This window comes from Macrobrachium nipponense, chromosome 2, assembly GCF_015104395.2.
Source record: "Macrobrachium nipponense isolate FS-2020 chromosome 2, ASM1510439v2, whole genome shotgun sequence".
Lineage (NCBI taxonomy): Eukaryota > Metazoa > Arthropoda > Malacostraca > Decapoda > Palaemonidae > Macrobrachium > Macrobrachium nipponense.
Genome location: NC_087201.1, coordinates 61,219,290 through 61,242,115, shown reverse-complemented (window position 1 = coordinate 61,242,115; position 22,826 = coordinate 61,219,290). Strand labels below are relative to the sequence as shown.

Genomic DNA, 22,826 nt, shown 5'->3' with positions numbered 1-22,826 from the left:
CAGCGGCGCACTGAGGACAGTGACCGCTTAGTCCACCAGGCAGTCTCGAAGGCAACTGGGCAGCCTCGAACCACTGCGGCTAAGCCAAAGAGCTCAGCTAGCGCTTCCTCTGCGGCCAAGACGACGGCCTCGTCGAAGCCAAGAGGAAAGATCCAGCCTTCGACTTCTGCGGTAAGGAGTGACCGTCAGTCCTCCTCCCAGTCCTCCTTCTCCAAAGGAGGATCCGGGAAGAAGTCAAAGACGGGGAAATGCTAGGGACTGCGTTCCCCCTCACCTGCGCCGTAAGCTGAAAATCATCGTAAGTGGGAAAATCAATCAGTTCTGTGACCCTGGAACATGTGCTGTAAACCTGGAAATAATTTCCGATTAATATAATTAAAAAGCGTCGTAACCTCGGAACGTCATAAGCTGAACCTGTCGTAAGCCAGGGACACTCCCTGTACTTTCAACATTATTGTGATTGGTAACAGTTTTTCTAAATATCTTCCATTAACTTTTTGATGTTTTAAAGAGCATTTCAACACTTCTAAGAAAATTTTCACATTTGTCTCTCCAATTTTTTATATTTTTCCTTACTTTATGCTAATTCTTACACTGTACGTAATATGTCATCATTACATGTATTATATGTATGGTATTGATTTTTCTGGGTATCAGAAACTTGTTAGTTTTAAGTAGTGCCATCTGTTTTTGAAATTTATTCATGAAATTGCCAAAATTCCTTATTTAATTTGACATTTTTCTTTACCACAGACATTATCCAGAGCAAGAACGAGAAGGAAGTAATAACAGTGCAGGCAACAATGTTGCATCCACTGGAAACAATAATGCTCCCCAGAGAGGCGCAGTAGCCATGAGTCTGAACCCATTCACAAATTTACCTTTCACTCCAAGATATTATGAATTATATAGGTAAGCTTTTTGGTTTTCAGAATGTAAAGTATTCCAGCTGAAAGTTTCATTTGAAAATAACATCTTTAGTGTTTAATATACTGCATAAGTTTTTTTTCTTTTCTTATACTGTTTACAAAGACAATTATCCATATTGCTTCATTTGAACAACAAATTCTTTTTTGGTATTTGTCAAAAGAATTAAATAAAGGACATGAATGCCTGACATTTAGTTTTTAACTTCATTGAAGTTCTCTTTAATTTTAGTCTGCTGAAGAGAACTTGTTTAATATTATAATTCTGCCTGGTCCATATTTCAGAAAGAGAATTGGGTTGCCTGTGTGGGAGTATCGGAACAAATTTTTTGAGCTCTTGGATCGTAATCAAACTATAGTACTTGTTGGTGAAACTGGATCTGGCAAGACAACTCAGATGCCACAATGGTGTGTAGAATATGCACGATCCAAAGGTAAAAAGGGTGTAGCGTGTACACAACCAAGAAGAGTGGCAGCAATGTCTGTTGCTCAGCGTGTTGCAGAGGTAAGAAATTTGCTTTTTCATTGAGGAGGACTTTTATATGTAAGTAATTTAACAAGTAATCACACAGCTCTATTTTTCCACTGGCACAGCAACTTAAATGTTAAAAATCGAGGTAGTGCTTCTATTTTTGTTCATGAAACTTACCTGTCAGATATATATATATAGCTGTATTCTCCGAAGTCCGACAGAATTTCAAAACCTACGACACACGCAGTGGTCGGCCAGGTGGTTAGTACCCATTCCCGCCGCTGGGAGGTGGGTATCGGGAACCATTCCCATTTTCTATTCAGATTTTCTCTGTTGCCGGTACTGTCAACAACTGTTTTCAGTACCTCCGTCTTAGGATTTTGTAAACTTATCATTGCCGCTTAAGTATCCTATTTGTCTTTTGGTTTATTGACTTGGATTTGTGGCTAGGCATACGCTATCGTAAATTGTTTGTGATTAACCTTTGCATAAGATGTCTGAATCTAGTTCGGCTAGTTTCAGACTGTGTTGTCTGCAAGAGTAAGGTGAGGCTACCGAAAGCTTCGGTAAATCCTCACTTGGTATGCACGATGTGTATAGGGCATGTTTCTTTATTGAATGATCGATGTAAGGAGTGTGAGAGTTTGACTGATTCCGAAGAGAAGACGTATGATTCGTATGTACGGAAATTAGAGTGTGATTGAATCAAGGGGTCTTCCTTAAAAAAAAAAAAAAAAAAAAACTGCATCAGTAAACAGAAGTCAGGGTAGTGAACCTGCTAACCTTCCTGTAGACTTTGTTTTGCCTAACCCTGTAGTATGGCCTACGGGCCATTGGGTTATGTCTGCGACAGGTAATGCCTTTTCTGTTATTGTGGATTCCATCCGTATTTTGGAATCTAAAGTACTCGCTCTCCAATCAGTATTGCGAAGTGTAGTGCCCCTAGTGTTTTGGAGGGGGCGTCAGATCGGCCCTATAATGCCTCTAGGCCTGGACCTCTGTCGGACTCCCAGGAACACAGGGAGTGGGCAAGTCGAAAGCCGAAGGAGGGTTACGGGGACTCCCCCCACCGATCTGGCGTCTCTTCGGCAGGACCTGTTGATGCTTCCCAGGCTGCCAAAGATCTTGCACGAATCATAAAGGATTGCTTCTCGTCCTCCGAGGTGTCCTCCCCGCACAGGGGTTGGAGCTCTCGGAAGGACTCGCGCCCTCTAAATTTAATTTCGTAAGCGTGACAAAGACGCAAGATGTCGCACAGGCGGCCGTCGTCTTTGTCAATAGATGAAGAATGTCCAGGAGGGTCGTCTTGACAGCGATCGCCGTACGTCTTCTTGTAATGCTCGCGCGCTTCATGAACGGCGCGCAGCTCGCCAAAACGCCTCTCAGGTTGCTCCTGTTGACGATTCTAGTCCTCCACGTCACGTCAGGAAGTTCGTCATGAAGCTTCTCTTGACTCTAGTCGCTCTCCTCTTCGGGACTCCCTTCAAGACGGCGTTCTATGCATCAAAACGCTCGGCAAGACCCTCACGAGGATGCCTTTCGAGCTACTCGACGTTCTGTCGAGAGGAAGGAATGTCTTTGCTCTTGTAGCAAGGATTGTTTTCCTGCTTCACAAGACGCTCCCCCCCCCTCCTCTCCTCATTCTGGACGCTTCTGTTGACGCTCGGCTAGAACTGGATGCTCGGCTAGATGCCAGGCGTGCGCCAGTGGACACCAGGGCGCCAGGCGCGCACCAGTTGACGCTCGGGTGGACGCTGATGTGTATGCTCGTCGATGCTATCGCGTTCTTGCTGACGCTCTTCAAGACTCTTCACGCCTTCAAGAGGCGAACCGTGTTTCTTCGTTAAGGAAGCTTCTACTTCTGTACCAAGTAGGAGACCCCCTTTTATGAGAGGGAGCCTCAATTAAAAGAGAGAGCCTCAGGGTTTAATTGCTTCGCGGTCTGTTAAGGTCCCTTCTCCTGTTCCCGTATAGGAGACAGAGTCCTCAAGCGATTCGCAACCTGCGAATGAAGAAGAGCCTACTTCGTCATCATATTCATCTATTAAGGTGTCGACGTGCCTTCTATAAGACTGGTTTGCTGACAAGTTTCGGCCCTCGGTCCCTTGATCTCCTCTCTCTCTGTTGGTTTCCTAAACACTTTCAGATCTGCACTACCATCTGAAAGGGCTGTTCAAGACGATGGATATTTTTGATTTTGAACATCTAATTGAAGCAGTTTTCGGTGTCATAAACTCCTCTTCTGCGTTTGGGAAGGCGCTGCCTAAGGGAAACCTTCGGGTCCTCCCTGCCGTAAGCCCAGTCTCTGAGCAGGAATCCTGCCCCTTCCTCGATTTCTACGGGAATCGGGAAGACGATATGCTCAAAAGTCTTCGATTACTTTCTGTCATTTACGGGGTTCTCCCCATTGACAAAGATCCCAATAACATTCGATTGCGTAAGCGGATAGGCTCTCATTGACAAGATTCTGAAGAACCCTCATTCATTAGTCACTACCTCAAGGAAAGGGTGTAGTAGGGAGGTAGCTGTCCAAGTGTCTACAATACTTACCTGTCAGATATATATATATCTGCCAAGTAAGTATGAACAAACTTTATTATTACTATCAAGCGATTGTATAGTTCAAGTTTTATACGCATACCGTAGTTACCAATACGGAGGACAACCTAGATGACGATTATTCTTATTGCATTTAATCGATACTCCCTGCAACTTTCCAGGAATTGCCGGTTTCCCTTTTAGATATTTAAGGTATTGTTACGACAATACCGATTCAGCCTTCTATATTTAGCAAATTCCGTTTCGCTTAAATATACCAGCTTGGGAGTTTTCTTTCTGCTCGATGATGATGATAATCCTATTCATTCGTAGAATGGAGTAGCTGGCAACTCAGGCAGAGTAGTGCGAGTCGGCGAACGTACACTGCTGTCACTAGAGCCAGCTCAGTTCCAGCTGGTTGTCTGCCATGCGCGGTTGGTTACGTCTCTCTCTCCTGCGGGATTGACTGACTAACCGTATCTCTGCCCTACAATCACAGACTTTAGCCTCGGGTTGAAGGGAATTCTTGCATGCAGGAATGAACATCATCTTCGCTTTGCGAGAATTTTTTCAACAGAGATATATATTAGATCTTTTCGGTTCTGTTTACCACAAGGTAACAGAATTCTGTACGAGTCTACCGCGGTATAGCACTATAATAATGCACACCTGCTTAAGGCAAAGCGCAGCCTTATTAGGGAAGGAAACATGCTCGGGTGAGGGAATGAATGAGTCTGCTGGGGACCATTTCCTCACTGGAGAAGTTTGTTTCCCTGAATAGACTGCAATTCAGAACCTCTCCAGTTTTTTGTCCTCCCGGAAAACTGAAATAGCATCGCCAAGAATCTATATATTGATTCTGAACATCTCTCAAAGTCAAGGATCACCTAAGGGGATAGCGAAACTGTGCCAGGCATCTGGAGAGGGGTACAGATGTCCTGGCTCATAATCTCATAGAATTGGAAGCAATTCGGTTGGCTCTCCAGTTCTTCTAGCAACGAGTGGTTTACCCAGTGGTCCAGATCAACTCGGACAATTCCACAGCTCTCGCATATCTCAAGAACTATCGAGAAACACACTCTCGGTTCTGTGACGTATCCCTTCGCAGGGTTGAATCGGCTTCTAATCCTTATTCTCATTCCTCGAATGGGAAAGATTTTAGTATGAAGGTCTTTGTAAGGAACTTATAAATATACTACGTATATTACCCTCACGACATGATTCTGTTAATCAGTTGAATTGTCTGGGGTTTAGGCACATACTGTAGTTATCTCTACGGATTGTGACCGAGACGAATAGTATCTTATTGAATTGCAACTCGGGATTGCCTGCAACCTCCCAGGAGTTACCAGTTTCGATTTGAGATACTTTATGGTATTGTTACGATAGCATCACCTCAGCTTTTGTATTTACCGAAATCTGTTTCGTTTAAATACAATTGCTCGAACGTATTTTTTTACGTATGCAACTTACCTGGTAGTTACATATAGCTGTAGTCTCTGACGTCACGGCAGAATTCGAATTTCGACGCAGCGCTAATTGGACTGGTCAGGTGATTCCCGTACCCCCTACCTCTACCGGGGAATGTAGAACTACCACAACTAAACCTCAGAATTTTTCTGCCGTCGCAGGAACACCGGTTTTGTTTGGTGGAATTTCTTTGTTTTTTTCACGACGGATACTCATCGATTTGGGGTGACTTACTCTTGGTGATTTGGCTTTTTCGGCAGTTGCTAATTTATCTTTATTTAGCCAGATAGGCAACAATTTTGTGGTGATTTTTTCATCAGGGTTTTAAATTTATAACTGTCAGATTCGGGGAATCTTACTTTAGGGTTTGCAGCAAGGGTTGCAAACCAGGTTACTTAAAGCTAGGTTAGACCCGCACACTTTGTGTGTTAATTGCAGAGGTCAGAACTGTAGCAAAAGTGTAACATGTGATGAATGTAAGGATTTGACTGATAAAGGCTGGAAGGAGTTAGAGAGTTATATGAGAAAGCTAGAAAAAGATAAATTAAGGAAAGCTTCATCTAGGACTTCTTCCTTAGCTTCTCAGGAATAGAGAGTCAGGATTTTCCTTGTTCTATGTCTAACCCAGATACGCCTAACATATTACCTGACCCTGACACCGTTGTTCCCGAACCCGTCACCGTTGCCAGCTTACGGGAACAGATGGATTTAAGATTTAGCGTGCTTATGGCAGCAATGGATAAATTAGGAGAATCAGTGCATACTTTGATGCTAGATAAGAATAAGAAAAGTGTTGTGTTAAGTGATAGTGCAGTGGAGGAGGCGGCTGTTCGGTCCTCTCGTTCTCCGAGGCCTGGGCCCGGGCCCCTGCCAAACTCCCCGGACATTGGGAGGAGGCATGCCGAAAGCCGAAGGGAGACGAGCGGAAATTGACATCCGAGCAGTCGCCTCTCAGGTGATTCTGCCGCAAGTTCGGCTGAGGCAGAAGAGCAATGCTATAAAGGTGTTCGAGGAGTATCGCAGAAGTGTCTTTTGTCTTCTTCAAGCGCAAACGATTCGCCTCGCAGAGGTTGGAGGTTTAAGGACGAATCTCGTCCACTAAAGAGAACGAGAAAAGTTTCGTCAGCCGCAATTCCCAAGAAGAAGATCACGGCTTCTGTGGAAGAGCCGTCGTGTAGTTTTTGGGAGGCGCCGGAAGCGTTCTGTCTTCCAGTCGCGAGGTGACTGATAAGCGCCAGTCTGATGTACCTAGACACGAGAAGGAGCTTACGCGAGTAGAAGAGCCACCTGATGACACGAACAACCGCGTTACCCACAGCCCAGCCCTCCTGCTTATCAAAGAAGCAGCCGACTTAAACCGCCAAGCTACTAGACACAGATTCGACAAAAAACGCCAAAGCGCCTGGCTTCTCTAAGAGCAGCCGCTAAACGCCAAGCTACTAGACGCACAGATTCGGACTCGGCCAAGCGCTTTGATACGGTAGTATCAGCGCCTCCATACGCCTGACTTGATTGACTTGGAACAGAGAGAGTTTACGAAACCAAGTCAAGTTTTGGGTTGGGTTCTTTCAGGGCATTCTAATAAACTTCTTAGTAGAGATGAATAAAAAATACAGAATATTTTGGGGGTATTTGGTAAGAAGCCAGCAACCAGCTTCCTTTACCCTTCTACACCTTCTTAATTAAGAACTTTACCGGAGGAGTCTTCAAAGAGCTCAATGCAGTTGGTGGAGCAGGAGTTAGACTGTCCAGTGGATCAAGAACAAGCGGAGGACAATTTATCAGCAGGAGCGTCAGAAGGAGAAGCAGTAGAAGGCAAGAAGGAGACTCGGTCGTAGGCATACAAACAATTATTCAACTTTTTCCTAGATAACTTTCCAGAATCTTTTTTGCCAGCCACTCCCGCCTCACCTGAATCCCAGTATGCTAGGGATACTAAACCAGATTCTTCAACTTTCATTATGCTGGTTTTGTCCGATTTCAGCTAAAAAGGCGTTGGAAAAAGATGGATGAGTGGTTGCGAGAAAAGAGGGAGCAAGGTAGGACCGTGTTTTGTTTCCCTCCTTCGAGACTTTTAACTAAGAGCAGAGTTTGGTACAAAACTGGGGAAGCCTTCTCCCTGGGAGGCACTGCCTCCTCTCATGGAGACTTCTCCAGCCTAGTGACTCGTCCAGACATTCTGCTTTGAATTCAGCGAAGATTTTCTTTACGAGTTGCGAATTAGATCATTTGCTGAAGGTGGTTTTCAAGTCTATGGAAGTAATAAGCTTCTTGGATTGGTCGATTGGTGCCTTGGGAAGAAAGGCAAAGTCTTTTAACTTGTCAGAAGAACATTTTAGTGACTTCTCCAATGTGATGTCCTGTATTGATAAAGGAATAAGGGATGGAGCGACTGAAATCGCTTCCTTATTAACTGTGGGGATCCTCAAGAAACGTCAGCTTTGGTGTGCATTTACATCTAAGGGAGTAACAAGAACCCAGAAGTCGGCGCTTATGTTCGCTCCACTTGATAAGTGTAACCTTTTTCCTAAGGATTTAGTGTCTGAAATTTCTGCCTCTCTGGTCCAGAAAGCAACTGAAGACCTTTTAGCTCAGTCGGCTAAGAAGCCGAAAGGCACGACGACTTCGAGTGTACGCCCAGCGCCAGTTGTCGAGCAGGAGAAGCCCTTTCGAGGCAGAGCACCAACAAGAGGATTGCAGAGATCGAGGCCTAGAGTTAGGTTCGGTCCTAAGCCCAATAAGATAACAACTTCTAAGAAATGAGCAGGGAATTTCCTTCACACACCAGTCGGAGCCAGACTCCAGGAGTTCTGGCAAGTTTGGGAACGAAGAGGAGCAGATCCATGGACAGTATTGGTACTGAAGGAAGGATATTCGATTCCGTTTGTAAAACATCCTCCTCTGTCAAAGGTCCCGATAGTTTGACAGCTACTCGTCAAACTTAGAGAAATGTTGCGCATTGAGAAAGGAACTGTCAGCTCTATTAGAAAAAAGAGCGATAGAGCTGGTAAAAGATCAGAACACCCCAGGCTTTTACAATCCTATTTATTGTCCCGAAAACTTCGGGAGGGTGGAGACCAGTAGTGGATGTCAGTGCCCTGAACAAATTTGTGAGCAAGACAAAATTTTCTATGGAGACCACCCATTGGTTTTGTCAGCACTTCGTCAAGGAGATGGATGGCTTCCATAGACCTACAGGATGCGTACTTCCACATTCCAATTCACATAGACTCAAGGAAGTACCTAAGATTTGTGGTTCAGGGAAGGACATACCAGTTCAGGGCCCTATGCTTTGGACTATCCACAGCGCCACAAGTATTCACAAGAGTCCTCTCATTAGTAGCAAGGTGGTTACACCTAGAAGAAATAAGAGTAGCGCTCTATTTAGACGACTGGCTGCTCCGTTCACAGTTGAAAGAAGGGTGTGTGAAGGATTTGCAGAAGACAATTCACTGACAGAAGAGCTGGGTCTTTTAATGAATTTCAAAAAATCTCAACTGATTCCGAACTTTCCAAATTTTAACTTGCCTTGGAGTGACGATGAACTCAGTAGCTTTTTGGGCTTTTCTGTCTGAACAGAGAGTGAGTTCATGCCTGAGAAAAGTCAATTAATTTTTTAGCAAGTGGATGAGTCTTTTTGGGGACCTTGCGTCAATAGACAGTTTTGTAACTCTGGGAAGACTTTACATGAGACCGCCTCTTCAGTTCTTCCTCAGAGCAAGTTGGGAAAGGAAGAGAGTCCCAGACACTTTTGTTTTTTCCAATAACGGAGGAAATAAAGCAAGATCTCCTTTGGTGGAGGTTAGAAAAAAGACTCAAGGAGGGTCTGTCTCTTTGGCCACTGAACCCCAACCTTGCATTCTTCTCAGACGCCTCGGATCAAGGATGGGGAGCGGTGCTGGGGGGGAAAGAAGGAAGTGTCAGGCTTGTGGACAATCAGTCAAAGACAGTGGCATATAAATCTAAACGAACTAAAGGCAATACATTTGGGATTGAAGGCCTTTGCCAAGCAAGGAAGTATACAGGGTGGGAAAAGGGGTCGTCATCAATTGCGACAACACCACAGCTCTCTCGTACATCAAGAAACAAGGGGGGACTCGCCCCTTCTCTCTTTGCGAAGCGACGAGGGAGTTACTCATCTGGGCGAAGAAATTGGACAAAGAATGCTCACCAGGTTTGTACAGGGAGATACAATGTAAGAGCGGACGAGTTGAGCAAGAGAAATCAGGTACTACCGACAGAGTGGACTCTGCACTTACAGGTATGCCAGCAGTTGTGGAATCTGTGGGGAAGACCTCTAGTGGACTTGTTTGCCACGGAAAAGACAACAAGATTGCCAATATATTGCTCCCCCGTACCCGACAAGAAGCGTTCGCTTTAGACGCAATGCTGCTAGATTGGTCGGACTTGGACCTCTATGCCTTTCCTCCAATGAAAATGATCAGGGCAGTATTGACAAAGTTAGGCAACACGCAAATGTCAGAATGACGCTAATAGCTCCATTCTGGCCAGCAAGAGAATGGTTCCCGGAGATCCTGGACCTTCTAATTGACTACCCGAGGAAACTTCCAGAGCGAGTAGATTTACTCAAACAACCTCATTTCAGGAGATTCCACGTCTGACCACATTCAGACTGTCGAGCGTACCTTCAGACAGAAGGGGTTTTCGAGACGAGCTTCACGGGCTATTGCCAGGCCAAGGAGAGAATCTTCAGCAGCGGTCTACCAGGCAAAATGGTCAATTTTTAGGGCCTGGTGTAGACAGCATGGAGTCTCGTCTACTAAAACCTCTATAATTCAAATGACAGACTTCCTTATTTTCCTTAAAACAGAAAGGAAACTCTCGACTCCTACTATCAAAGGATATCGTGTTGTCGTCGTCATAAGTAGAGTCGCAGCAGCATGTTGGATATTCTCAAAGTTTATTTGTCATGTACTGAGGAACTTTTACCTCGTCCGAGAATCTTATTTGGTTTCCCTTAGGTGTCCATCTCATTCTATTTCCAAAGTGCAATTAGTTTCTTCTTGCAAAGGGATATTAGTCATGCGTTGGTTGGTTCTTCGTCACTTTCGGAGCCTTTGAGTTGTGCTGCGTGTCTAAGGGTGCAAAGTATCACTGATGGCTACCCTTCGGCTTTCTGGAAGATTGGTTTGGCATTGGCGATCTGAGAGGCAGTTATATGAGAGTCGATGTGGGTTTTCACAACGCTTTTCCTTAGGGATTTTCAGTTTCTTCAGAGAAAGGTTACTAGCTGGGTCCTGTCATTGCCGTCAACTTGATTTTATAATTAGCTTGGTATCGTTAGGATGTTAGAAGTTTGGGTTGTCAGTGATGGTCTAAATGAACTCGAGAGTTTCGGTTGGTCAAGATTAGACTGAGAGTATTGTTCCTTTAGGTCCTTGAGTTTTGGTTAGGCAGATCATGATGGTCATGTTGGAATAACTACAACTTCTTCAGCACAGTCATCTGGGTCAGTGGGCAGTAGAGAACTGGAAGGTCCTGCACACTCAACTTCTCCTCTACACATGAGAGGCTGAATAGCCACATGGGAGGTTCACTGTTTCACCTCCACACGAGAGGTATAGAATACCACTTGGGAGGTTATTCAAACTCAGGCGGTATCTTGGACTCAACACTGACAGTAAGGTACTTCCTCTGCAAGCATCCTCACTGATTGAGTTGGACGACTAAGTGAGGAGATTTCCTTCTACCTCCATGAATAAGTAGTATAGATTACCACATGGAAAGTCTTCTGACTCAGACGATACCTGAGACTCAACACTTGACGTTGAAGTACTTTTTTGCAAACATCCTTACCTACTGAGTTAGATAACTAATTGAAGATACATACATTTATACATCGTAGGTTGATAATGAGTTACCTGTGCATGCTCCATGGACAGGTCAGGCTGAATTAGATTGATCCCATCTCCATTAAAATTTTGTTAATTGAGCTAATTCAGGCATTCAGGGAGTGTATTGCATAATGAAGTTTTTGTAATAAAATTAATGTTGTAGTACTTACCTGAACACCTGAATGATTCCCATCCTCTCCCCACTTCAATTTGATAGTGAATGATTCCATTGAGGAGACAGATCTCTGGTGGCCAGTATTTGCACCAGTGTTGCCATCTGTAACACAGGTAATTCATTTGATTAGATTTTACCTGCAGCATTGGTAACACTGACAGTTAAAATTACCCACTTAGTTACTATATCTGTGGGGATATAGTTTGGGCTGGTCAGTGACCAGGGCAAATTCAGGTGTTCAGGTAAGTATTACATTATTAGTTTTATTATGAAAACTTAATTTCTTTAATGCTGACCTTCGCCATAACATCGAATGTTTGCAGCAGCTGTTGTTGATTTATTTCATTGGTATTTAGGGTATATCCTTCCAGGATTTGGTGAAGTATATTCACTTATTTGTAGCTTCAAGCTTGTCAGCTTTGCTTGATAGTTTGTTTTTATACCTAGTTGGTTATTTATCATGTCAAACTCAAGTACCTCCAGAATTAGGTATTGTCAGAAGGGTTGTAAGACCAGATTGACAAAAACCACTTGTGCTTCTCATACAGTTTGTTCAAACTGTAGGGGACAGGCATGTGTGAAAGAGCTAACATGTAATGAGTGAAGATTGGGACAATATGCAATGGAAGGTGTTAAAATCCCACGTTGAGAAACACAATATTGGATAAAAAGAGAAAGGTGGCCTCAGAACCAAAAGTAGGGCTCATAACCTAGAACCTACATTTAGACCTAGTGTTGTAGATGATATTGCCACTCCTCCTTCCCTTGTTCCAGCCTTGTGTGCCTAGCTCCCATGCTTCTGACCCTGATCCCATTGCCAGTCTTTAGTGCAAATTAAATTAACCCTTAAACGCCGAAGCGGTATTTTAAAAATCATCTCCCGTATGCCGGCGGCGTTCGCGAGTGAGCGCCGAAGCAGAAAAAATGTTTTTTTCAAAAAATCATAGCACGCTTAGTTTTCAAGATTAAGAGTTCATTTTGCCTCCTTTTTTTGTCATTGCCTGAAGTTTAGTATGCAACCATCAGAAATGAAAAAAATATCATTATCATATATAAATATTAGGATATATGACAGCGCGAAAAAAATTTCATATATAATTGTATACAAATCGTGCTGTGAGCAATTTGGTGCCCAAGTGGGCCTCTTAGTCAAGAAATGCCCTTTTGTCTTTGTCTAGGGGCGCCCAATGTCTTCTTCCTACTCCAAGTGCCAGTTCTTGTTTCTGAGCATTCATCATCAGCTCTTAAGCACCCACTGCTAGCCTCTGGGTGCCTGGCACTTGCTCTCAAGCATTCAGCACCAGCTGTCAAGTGCTCGGCCAGCCAAACATCCAACTTCCTCTTTGCCAGCTTCTAGTTCCTCAGCACCCGTGGTAGATCTATCTATCTTTGGCACTGCTAAGCAACAGTTGGCTGACATTCTTGGTTTGTAATTGCTACATAATGCTCCAGTTGTGACCAAACCTCCTAAAAACTGTTGTCAGTGTTGTCAGCACTCACCTTCCCAAGGTGATTCTCTCCTCCTCTTCGAGGAATGCACTAAAAGAGGTAAGAGATTGGCTCTTGATGAAGAGAGAGCAGGGTAAGGCAGCCTTTTCCTTCATGCCTTCGAGGTTGACAGCCAGATGTCTGTCATATACTACAGGAGAAGTCCATCCCAGGGAGACTTCCCGGCACTTATTGACTCAGCACTCCATTCAGCCTTTTCGCTGTCTAAAGTGATGTTTGCTTCCACAGAACTGGATCACTTTGTTAAGCACATCTTTTCTCAGCTGGACAGTTGCTGCCCTTGCTAACAAAATCGAGGACTGCACTGATTTGACAGGAGACTTCGCTGCAAACTGGCTTGGCATACTGTTGTGCGCAGACAAAGCCATCAAAGACGGGTAGCTAGTTTGCAGCTCTTTTAACTATGGGGGTTCTCAAAAAGAGAGAATCTGGGTTCTTCACTGTGAAAGGAGTAACTTCTACTCAGAAGTCTGCCTTACTATACTCTCCTTTGGATCACCTATATCTTTTTCCACAGTCCACAGTCAAGGAAATACCCACAGACCTCTAAGTGCTCTAAAGAGCCATCTTATTTTGAACCTTCGGACCTAGGTCAGTCCTTCACCCTTTCAGCAACAGCTCTTCACTTGAGGAGGCCAAAGGCAAAGCTTCTTCTCAAGCCCAGCTGCAAGGTATGATTCTTTGCATGATCAATCAAGGACGTCTACCAGACCCTCATCCAAGAAATGGTACATCAGTCCTTTTTTGTGACCCATTACAACCAGACTTCAAACCAGATTGCCATTAACCAGAACTGCCTAGTATATGTAGCTGGTGTGTATGTTGGAAAAAAAGTTTGATCCCTTTCCAAGTGGGCATACATGGAAATGGGGTTACCAGTAAAGCAGCCAGACAGCAACTACTTTGACCAGATTAAATTTAGCCTGCTTAGTCAGCAATTATTTAATTAACAGCTCTGAAGCCAATCACCTTTAATAAAAGGCAAACTTTATGGAATAATGGACGTAATGATGAATTAAAGTAGGTCAAACCTGAGGTTGATTTATTAGATTGTTTAAACCAACAAGCCAAAAAAACACCTGAAATAATTTGATCTCATCTTGGAATAGGTCATACTCATATGACCCAAGGACACTCAGCGTATAGCCCAGTTAAACCAATTGGTGCTTTAAGAGATTCCGTACAGCTCAGCACTAATATACGTACATGTATGCGACAAATATAGTTTTGTTCATGAAACTTACCTGTCAGAGATATATATAGCTGTATTTTCTGAAGTCCGACAGAATTTAAAAAAAACTTCCCGACACACGCAGTGGTCGGCCAGGTGGTTAGTACCCATTCCCGCCGCTGGGAGGCGGGTATCAGGAACCATTCCCATTTTCTATTCATAATTTTTCTGTCGCCGGTGCTGAAAACACCTGTTTTTCAGTACCTCCGTCTTAGGATTTGGAAACTTCATTGCCGCTAAGTATCCTAATTGTCTTTTGATTTATTTACTTGGATTTGTGGCTAGGCATACGCTATCTTAAATTGATTTGAATTTGATTCATTTTTGCATAAGATATACTGAATCTAGTTAGGCTAGTTTCAGAGGGGTTGGGGGTTGGCTGCAAAGATAGGGTGTGGCTACCGAAAGCTTCGGTAGATCCGCACTTGGTATGCACGAGGGGTTTTGGGTCTTGCTTCTTTGTTGAGATTTGTCATGTAAGGAGTGTGAGACTTTGTCCTATTCCGTAAGGAAGACGTATGATTCGTATGTACGCAATTAATCAGGTAACAGTCTAATTCCGTAAGGAAAAGTATGATTCGTATGTACGCAATTAATCAGTAAACAAAAGTCAGGGTAGTGAACCTGCTAACCTTCCTGTAGACTTTATTTTGCCTAACCCTATAGTATGGCCTAACGGGTTATGAATATGTCTGCGAGAGGTGATCGCTCTCCTTCATTGTTGTGAAGAGTGCTACTTCTGTTAATTGTTACTCCTAACCCTGTAATGTTCCCTTCGGGCCCTAAAACAGTGTCTGTAGAGGTTATTGCCCTTTTCTCTTATACTCTTTCGATTCGTAACTTAGAATCGAAAGTGCTTGCTTTAGAGAGCAATAGTGAAGTGGCTAAGTGCAGTGACAGTGCCCCTTGTGTATGAAGGGTGGCGTCAGATCGGCCTTATACGCCTCTAGGTCTAGACCTCTGTCGGACTCCCAGGACCACAGGGAGAGGGCATGTCGAAAGCCGAAGGAGGGTTACGAGGAACCCCCACCGGATTTATGGCGTGCCTTCGGCAGTTTTTCTTGATGAAAAAATCCCCAGACTGCCAAAGTTTCGTGCACGTACACGAATCCTGAAGGATTGCTTCTCGTCCTCCGAGGCGTCCTCCCCGCGCAAGGGTTGGAGCTGTCGGAAGGACTCGCGCCCTCTTAGAAGCTTTAGAGAAGAGGACGCTTCACGTCCTCTCTCTCGTCAGGAGGGAACGTCAGATCCGCCCCCCCAATAACGCCTCTAGGCCTGGACCTCTGTCGGACATCCCAGGACCAGGGAGAGGGCATGTCGAAAGCCGAAGGAGGGTTACGGGGAACCCACATCGATCTGGCGTCCCTTCGGTAGGACCTGTTGACGTTTCCCAGGCTGCGGAAGATCGTGCACGAATCTCGAAGGACTCGCGCCCTCTAAATAGAAGCCTTAGAGAAGAGGACGCTTCACGCCTCCTCACTCTCTCGTTATGCGTTTCAGTGAGAAGTAAGAAGGCGAACGTCCGCCTGATCACGTGGTACGTCTTTCCACCGAGAAATATGGAAAAGAAGGCAGTTTCTCTCGCTTGTTTTGACGCCTGTCAGGAGCGTGACGCTTTTCTGCACGCTTCTTTTGACGCTCGCTTGAACGGGACGCTCGGATGGACGCCAGGCGCGCGCCAGGACACGAGCGTCCTCGCAAATGGACGCCGAGCGCGCGCCAGCGCACACCAGGTTTGTATCCTGGCTGAACGCTTCTGTTGAACTCTTCAACTTCAAGCTCTTGTTTAAGATTTGAGCCTCAAGAATGTGAAGTAAGCAGTGCTTCGGAGGAAGCTTAAAGTGAACAGACAACTTCGTCTTCGAAACCCAGCAAGACCTCGGGTTTCGTGAATTCAAGAGGTCTCTGTCAATATTATATTGCTTTTCGCAAAGGTGGATGGAGTTAAGGAAAGCTCAAGGGAAGATCTCGTTTTCTCTACTGCAGTCAAGACTTTGCGATAAGGCAGTTACGGTATGTAAAGGCTCGACGTCTCGGCGACGTTCAGTAGGATTCTTGCAAAGGCATTCATCAAAAGGACGCTCTTCAGGAAAGCGCAAGACAGGACTTCCTTTGCCACCTTTGCCATACTGCCAATAAATTTTAAGCTTTAGCAGGCATTAGTTGTGATACGGGAGAGGAAGCTGGTTGGAGAGTTTCTTCCCTCCTCCCAGGATAATTTTGCAAGCTTTTTAGCCCATCTGAAAGGGGTTTTCAGATGATAGATTTTGTTAGTTTCTAGTCGGGAATACGCTGCCGAATTGAACATCGTCGTTCTACCTGCCGTAAGCCCGTCCTCTTAACAGATTCTTGCCCCTTTCTCGTTTGAGACGGGAATGGGAAAAAATAAAATGCTCGACTTCCTGGATTACGTTTTGTCAATTCAGTGACTTCCCCCCATTGAACAATATAAACTATCGTTTTGTCAAGTAAGTGGGTATCCCCTCATTGACAAAATATCTCTTTGTCCCGTAAATGGGTTAGTTCTCATTGACAAACATCTCTTTAACTTTATATTGCGTAAGCGAATAAGCTCTTATTGACAAGATTCGGAAGAGCTCTCATTCGTCATTCGCAGACTCGTACAAGAAATAGACTTGTAGACTACGTCAATGAACGCTTATGTCCAATAACATAAGAAGCTTGAGCTGACTGCTTCGATTCTCTAAGTTTTGTTCATAAAACTTGCCTGTCAGATATGTATGTAGCTGTATTTCCGAATTCAGCTATATTTTATGTCTGGCAGGTAGTATGAACAAACTTTATTGTGATATAATAAATATTTTGCCTTGCGTTATTTTACTACTGGTTGGTTCAAGTCATACACGATTGCTGTAGTTACCTCTTCGGATGGCAACCGAGAGGTCTATTGTCTATTATTTTAAGGACATTTAATCGTCACTCCCTGCAGCCTTCCAGGAGTTTCCGATTTATCTTTTACCGTGTATGGTAGTGTTCTGACGACACAAACGCATCTATATATTTAGCGTTTTCTGTTTCGCTTAAATATACCAGCTTGAGAGTCTCTTTTTGCTCAAAAAATAACGGACCTATTTCTTTGTAGAATAGGGTAGCTGGCAACCCAGACATAAAGTTAAGAGACGACGTTCGTAAGCTGCTGGCTGCTGCTGTGTCTGACTGTCCAAGTTCCAACCGAGCCAGTAACAGATCGTGCGCTGTCATGCGCTGTAGGTTACGTCTCTCTCTCCTGCGGGATTGACTAACTAACCGTATCTCGTGCTGGCGGTTACGTCTCTCCTGCGGGATTGACTGACTAACTGGTATCTCTGTCCTACAATCACGGACTTTAGCCTAAGATTGAGGGGATTTCTTACGTGGAATGAATAAACGTTGCATTCGTTTTGCCTTACTATGTTCAACAGAGTTATCTCTTAATCCTTTCGGTGCTCGTTACCGCACGTATAGAACTACGAGTCTACCGCAACATTGCACTTTTATATGCTCTCCTGCTTAGGCAAAGCGCAGCCTTATAGGGAATTAAGCATACTCGGGGAGGGAATGGATGAGCTTGCTGGGGACCATTTCCTTCCTGAAGAAGTTTGTTTCCCCGAATAGACTGCAATTCAGACCACAGTTTTTTCCTACCGGGAAACTGAAATATTATTCAAGATCTAGGAATTATTCTGAATATCTCTCAGTGCGTCATGATAGAAAGAAGGTGCCGGACATCTGATAGTGTTTCAGATGTCCTGGATCTTAATCTGAAAGAAGTAAATGCAATTCGGTCGTCCCTCCAGTCCTCGAAACGAGTTTTTTGGAACCATGGTCCACATCAACTCTGATATTCCACAGCTCTCTCATATCTTAAGAAGTATCTTCTCTCGGTCCCTGCTCGAGTTTACGAGAAAGAGCCTATTATAACAACAGGCGTAGAATGTAACGATCCTCTAGAGGTTCGTTACAGGATTGCAAAAGTCCGTACGAATCGTCTCGATCGACGGCAGCAACTTTTGACTTCCGAGTGGAATCTTTCTTTTGAAGTAAGTTGAGAGTTGTGGAGACTAGGGACGCCCTTTCATTCTTCTCTTCGATATGTTGAGGACGAAGAGGCTTCTTCTTCTCTGCTCCCTTTTTCTCGATCCGGGATCGGTACCATTAAACGCCATCCTGTGATATTAAACGGGGATGGATGTTTAGTCTCTTTTTCCCCTTTTTCAATCGCTTAGGAAATGTAATGAGGATTTATGACGTCACAGGGAGCGACAATGACGCTGATCGCCCATGTTGGCCTTCAGGATCCTGGATTCACAGAGGTCACATCCTTCCTAGTTCACTTTCCAAGGACCTTTCCGAGAGAGTCGGTCTACTCTAAACTCGAAAGGTACCTATAACCTCTCCGCTCTGAGTCTGACAACGTTCAGACTATCGAGATGTTGACAGGAATAAGATTACCGTCTTCCATTTCCGTCTGAATGGGATAAGCTGGCAGTCACAACTATTAAAGAATACGCAAATGTGTTGTTGACGGCTTTTTTGGGCTCAGAGATTTTGCGTCTGTCAAACAACAAAGCCCTTCACGATCTTTGAGTTTCTGTGGAATCTCGAAACTCGCTCACCATCTACTTTTTGTCTCACCTGTTTTCCTCGGAGTCAGACACTCGCGAGATCAGGCGACATATAGTAGCCCTGAGTTTCTTGTTGACGAAGTCTGTTGCGTTTATACACCCCCGATGATCGTGTAACATGAGACCAGGGTGGACTGTCAGGCATTCTTCCTTCGGGACTGAATCGCCTTTTTGCTCCTTGCTCCCTTCTCCGGGCACCAAGATCGAGTCAGGAGTTGATTCGCTGACGACGTTGGGTTGCGTTGATACACCCCCCAAGGTTTGCTTAGATTAAATCGCCCAGGCAGTCCAGACCACTCATCCTTCAGCGAAGAATAGTGTCTTATGGTCTTCAGGGTACAGCCTTGCTGTCCTTGATTCGTCTGACTGGTCAAACTGGTCGGTCACCTGACTTTAGTACAGACGGACTGACTGTGCATGTCCAGATCGAAGCTTTCAATAATGGAACTTAGACGTAGTCTGAAGTTCTTGATGTCAAAGCATTCGAACCTCTCCTACCTGTTAACTTCTTGCATGTGATCAGGAAGGCCTTCTTCTAACCACCCTAGATACGACAAAGAGGGTTAGTGAGATTTTAAGCCATCGTCACAAGTTTTGGCTTTAGAGAACACAAGGCGATGTGCTCTCTAAGCCTTTCGTTGTGGCCTAAGAATGGAAACCCGTTTTGTCCTTGGGCCAGGAGCTTGGAAGCAAGGATGGCACAAGTTAGTGGGCAGGAGCCAGAGAGAGTCCTGTGCCCTGTCAGGTCTCTCAAGTTTTATCTACATAAAACTCAGAAAGTCGAAGTCATTTCGGATTCGGGCAATCTGCAGTGTTCCGAAAAAGACCAGGACTTGCCCATATCGAAGAACACCCTGGCTTTAGTGTTAAGGAGACTTTCTTTCAAAAATGCTCCTTCATTGTGTTTGCACAAAGATTTGAAATCTTTTTATCTGAATGCTCACGATGGTGAGGGCGCGGCCTCGGAAGCATTTCAACAGAGCATGGCACTCAGCAACATCCTGAGTACCATGTTTTAGCGAAGCAACTCTGTGTTCACTTCACACTCCCTGCGAGATGTGAAGATGGCATATGAGATCTGCTGCTCGCTAGGGCCATACGTGTCTGCAGACACAATCTTGGGGCAAGAAGTACCACTCATCCTATCCTGTAGAAAATGGTTAGGAAGAGCTCTTAATTTAGTTGTGAGTTGCCGACAACGGCGACTTCTTAACTCTTAAGCCTTAGTTTAACACACGTTAACTTTGGCTAGGTTGGTCAGGTGGTGATATTATATATTTATATATATATATTTTATCTTCTTAGCCCTCATGGTATGGTCAATATGGTCTAGTCACATTGTGGTCACGCCCCCGTTGACAGATCATCTGGAGTGCACCAGCTTTATAGGTCTCTACCTCGCTGGCAACTCTAGTAAAGCAGAAGCAGACTTGGGTGACAGTAATCATGAAGTCGGCTATGCTAACAGGTGGAACCAAGATGTAAATCATTTGCATGCATTTGTTTCCCAAAATCCTTCTATTCTGTCCCTTCCCACCTCCAACGGTGGGATTCAGCTATATATATATCGACAGGTAAGTTTCATGAACAAAATGATATTGTTATGATACAATAAAGTTTGTTCATACTTACCTGGCAGATATATATAATCAAGTACCCACCCCCCTCCCCTCAGGGACAGTGGAAATAAAAATTATGAATAGAAATGGGAATGGTTCCTGATACCCGCCTCCCAGCGGCGGGAATGGGTACTAACCACCTGGCCGACCACTGCGTGTGTCGGGAAAGTTTTTTTTAAATTCTGTCGGACTTCAGAAAATACAGCTATATATATATCTGCCAGGTAAGTATGAACAAACTTTATTGTATCATAACAATATCATTTTTGAAAAAAAAATTATTTTTATCAGAATCATCTTCATTCTCATATAATTTAGTATTAATGATAAACCAAAATAGCGATGTAAAGGTTTTCGACTCAGTGGCCTGGTTAAACTACTTGATAATGAACATTACAAAGTACTTTGCATCATATGAGTTTTTTCATTGCCAATTACTTCATAAACCAATGATTCAGGTGTTCTTCAGTTTTTTATATACGAGTCAAATTATACCCCTCATATCTATTGTTCATGACCTCATAGAATTATCCTTCCCAGCAATGGTTTCTATTGGTGTTATTCAAAAAGAAACCCATCCCCCTTTTTTTTTGGCAGGTATTTTTCTGTTTCTTTTCACCTATGGATATTTCATTGATAGTTCTGTGGGCTACCTACCCTAATACCAGTGGCACTTCTAAAATATGTTATTTGAACAAACTGCCTTTTTAAATATTAATATGATGATAATATTTTATGCTGAAACTTAAATTGTAGGGGGAAGAAGTCAAAAACATAAAAGTAGAAGATTAAAATTAATTTCAATAGGTGAAGAACAGAGCCATATTGTTATTAATAAACAGTACTGTGAAGTGAACATTCACATGAGAAAAGGGCAAGATTGACAAAAAACAATAAACATAGAATATATTCTATTGCTGTTGAAGGGTAGGATTGATAAAAACAGTAACACTTATAAAGATGTAGGTTGCTAAAGTTAAGTCAACCTTCTCATTTACTTAGGAAGTTGAATGTGATCTATTTCCTATCACCATACCACTCCACCATGATAATCATAATGCCAGCCAGCTATTCTGTCCAGTCACTTATGCTTCAGCCCATAATAGGAATAAAGTCCAACCACTTATTAGTGACACTATATTGGGACCAGGCCACTGCCACAGAAAATTGCAGATGTTAGAAATCACTCCTAAAGGTTATATAAAAATTTGTTTCATCCTTGCAGTAGAAAACCTGAAGATTAGAATTCTATCATGTCAAAACCTGATTTGAATTCTCACACAGGGATTGTGGCACAATGCCATTCAGATATGAATTGTTGTTACCAAGTATTGTATAGTGTTTTCCAGTTGGATGAGAATATGTAGTACCAGCTAAAGTTAACCTTTTCCCTGACTGGCTCTTGTCTTCAGGTTTTCATACAAAAACAGTTATCATTTTCTCTGGGTGATAGAAGCTTATCATTATACTTTTCTGGCATATTATTGTTTTTTTTTTTTAGCCTTAAGGGTTATTTGGAAAGTACCTACATATTCAGCTCTCAAATAGCCATCCAAAATCAGGTAAATTTGAAGCCAGTAAGAACAGTAGGCTTGTATGTAATGAACATAAACCTTAGATTGTTATTTTGGTTGGCTCTGATGTTAACTTGATATGTAGCAGTTTTTTTCTTTTTGTCTTTTATTTTTATTTATTTTACTTTGTAAAAATCTTTTTTATTTTTATTTATTTTACTTGGTAAAATATGTCATGTGTAGTTTGCATAATTAAATTTTTTATTCATAGTATAATTTATTCGTACTGTTTCTTATACAGGCAGTCCCATGCTTATCAGTGGGTGATACAGTTTTATGGGGCTTGTCTATGCCATGATTTTCGCTGCCGAAATGTGCCAATAATAGAATAGTGGTGCTAATAATAGAGTATTGATGTCAATGCATACCCAAGAGAGGCGCCATTAAGTGGTTATCGGCACCAAAAATCGCAGGTTTTCGATTGACAATTTTCACTTATCAGCTGTCAGAATGGAACCCATCAGATAACCGGGACTGCCTGTATTAACAAACTAAGTGATAAGATTTCATTTTTAATTATTAATAAGAGTTCCCTTTTAATTAAAGGATTATCAATCATTCGCATACAACACAATTGTACGTGGTTAGTGGAATTTTATATCATATTGTTTCTTTCAGGAAATGGATGTTGCTTTGGGTCAAGAAGTAGGGTATTCTATTCGTTTTGAAGATTGCTCGTCTTCAAAAACTGTTCTAAAATACATGACTGATGGTATGTTGCTGAGAGAAGCCATGAGTGATCCTATGTTGGAAATATATCAGGTATGGAAAACATTTCCTCCTCACTAGGTCTCTCAAATCACAGCTCCTTGCATGATACTGCCACCCTTGC

At 43.3% G+C, this 22,826-nt stretch overlaps 2 protein-coding genes across 2 annotated transcripts in view; one reads left to right on the top strand and one right to left on the bottom strand.

Annotated features, from left to right (window-relative positions):
• The window catches only part of LOC135221193 (putative pre-mRNA-splicing factor ATP-dependent RNA helicase PRP1), a 171,045-nt gene that overhangs the window by 39,717 nt on the left and 108,502 nt on the right, over positions 1-22,826 (bottom strand). The gene's annotated exons all lie outside the window — the stretch shown is intronic.
• LOC135220637 (ATP-dependent RNA helicase DHX15 homolog) overlaps positions 749-22,826 on the top strand; it is a 64,761-nt gene continuing 42,683 nt past the window's right edge. The window contains exons 1-3 of the mRNA XM_064257956.1: positions 749-912; positions 1,212-1,431; positions 22,613-22,756. Of these exons, the coding sequence (XP_064114026.1) occupies positions 854-912; positions 1,212-1,431; positions 22,613-22,756 (423 nt within the window). The 5' untranslated portion in view covers positions 749-853. The remainder of the gene's footprint in view (positions 913-1,211; positions 1,432-22,612; positions 22,757-22,826) is intronic.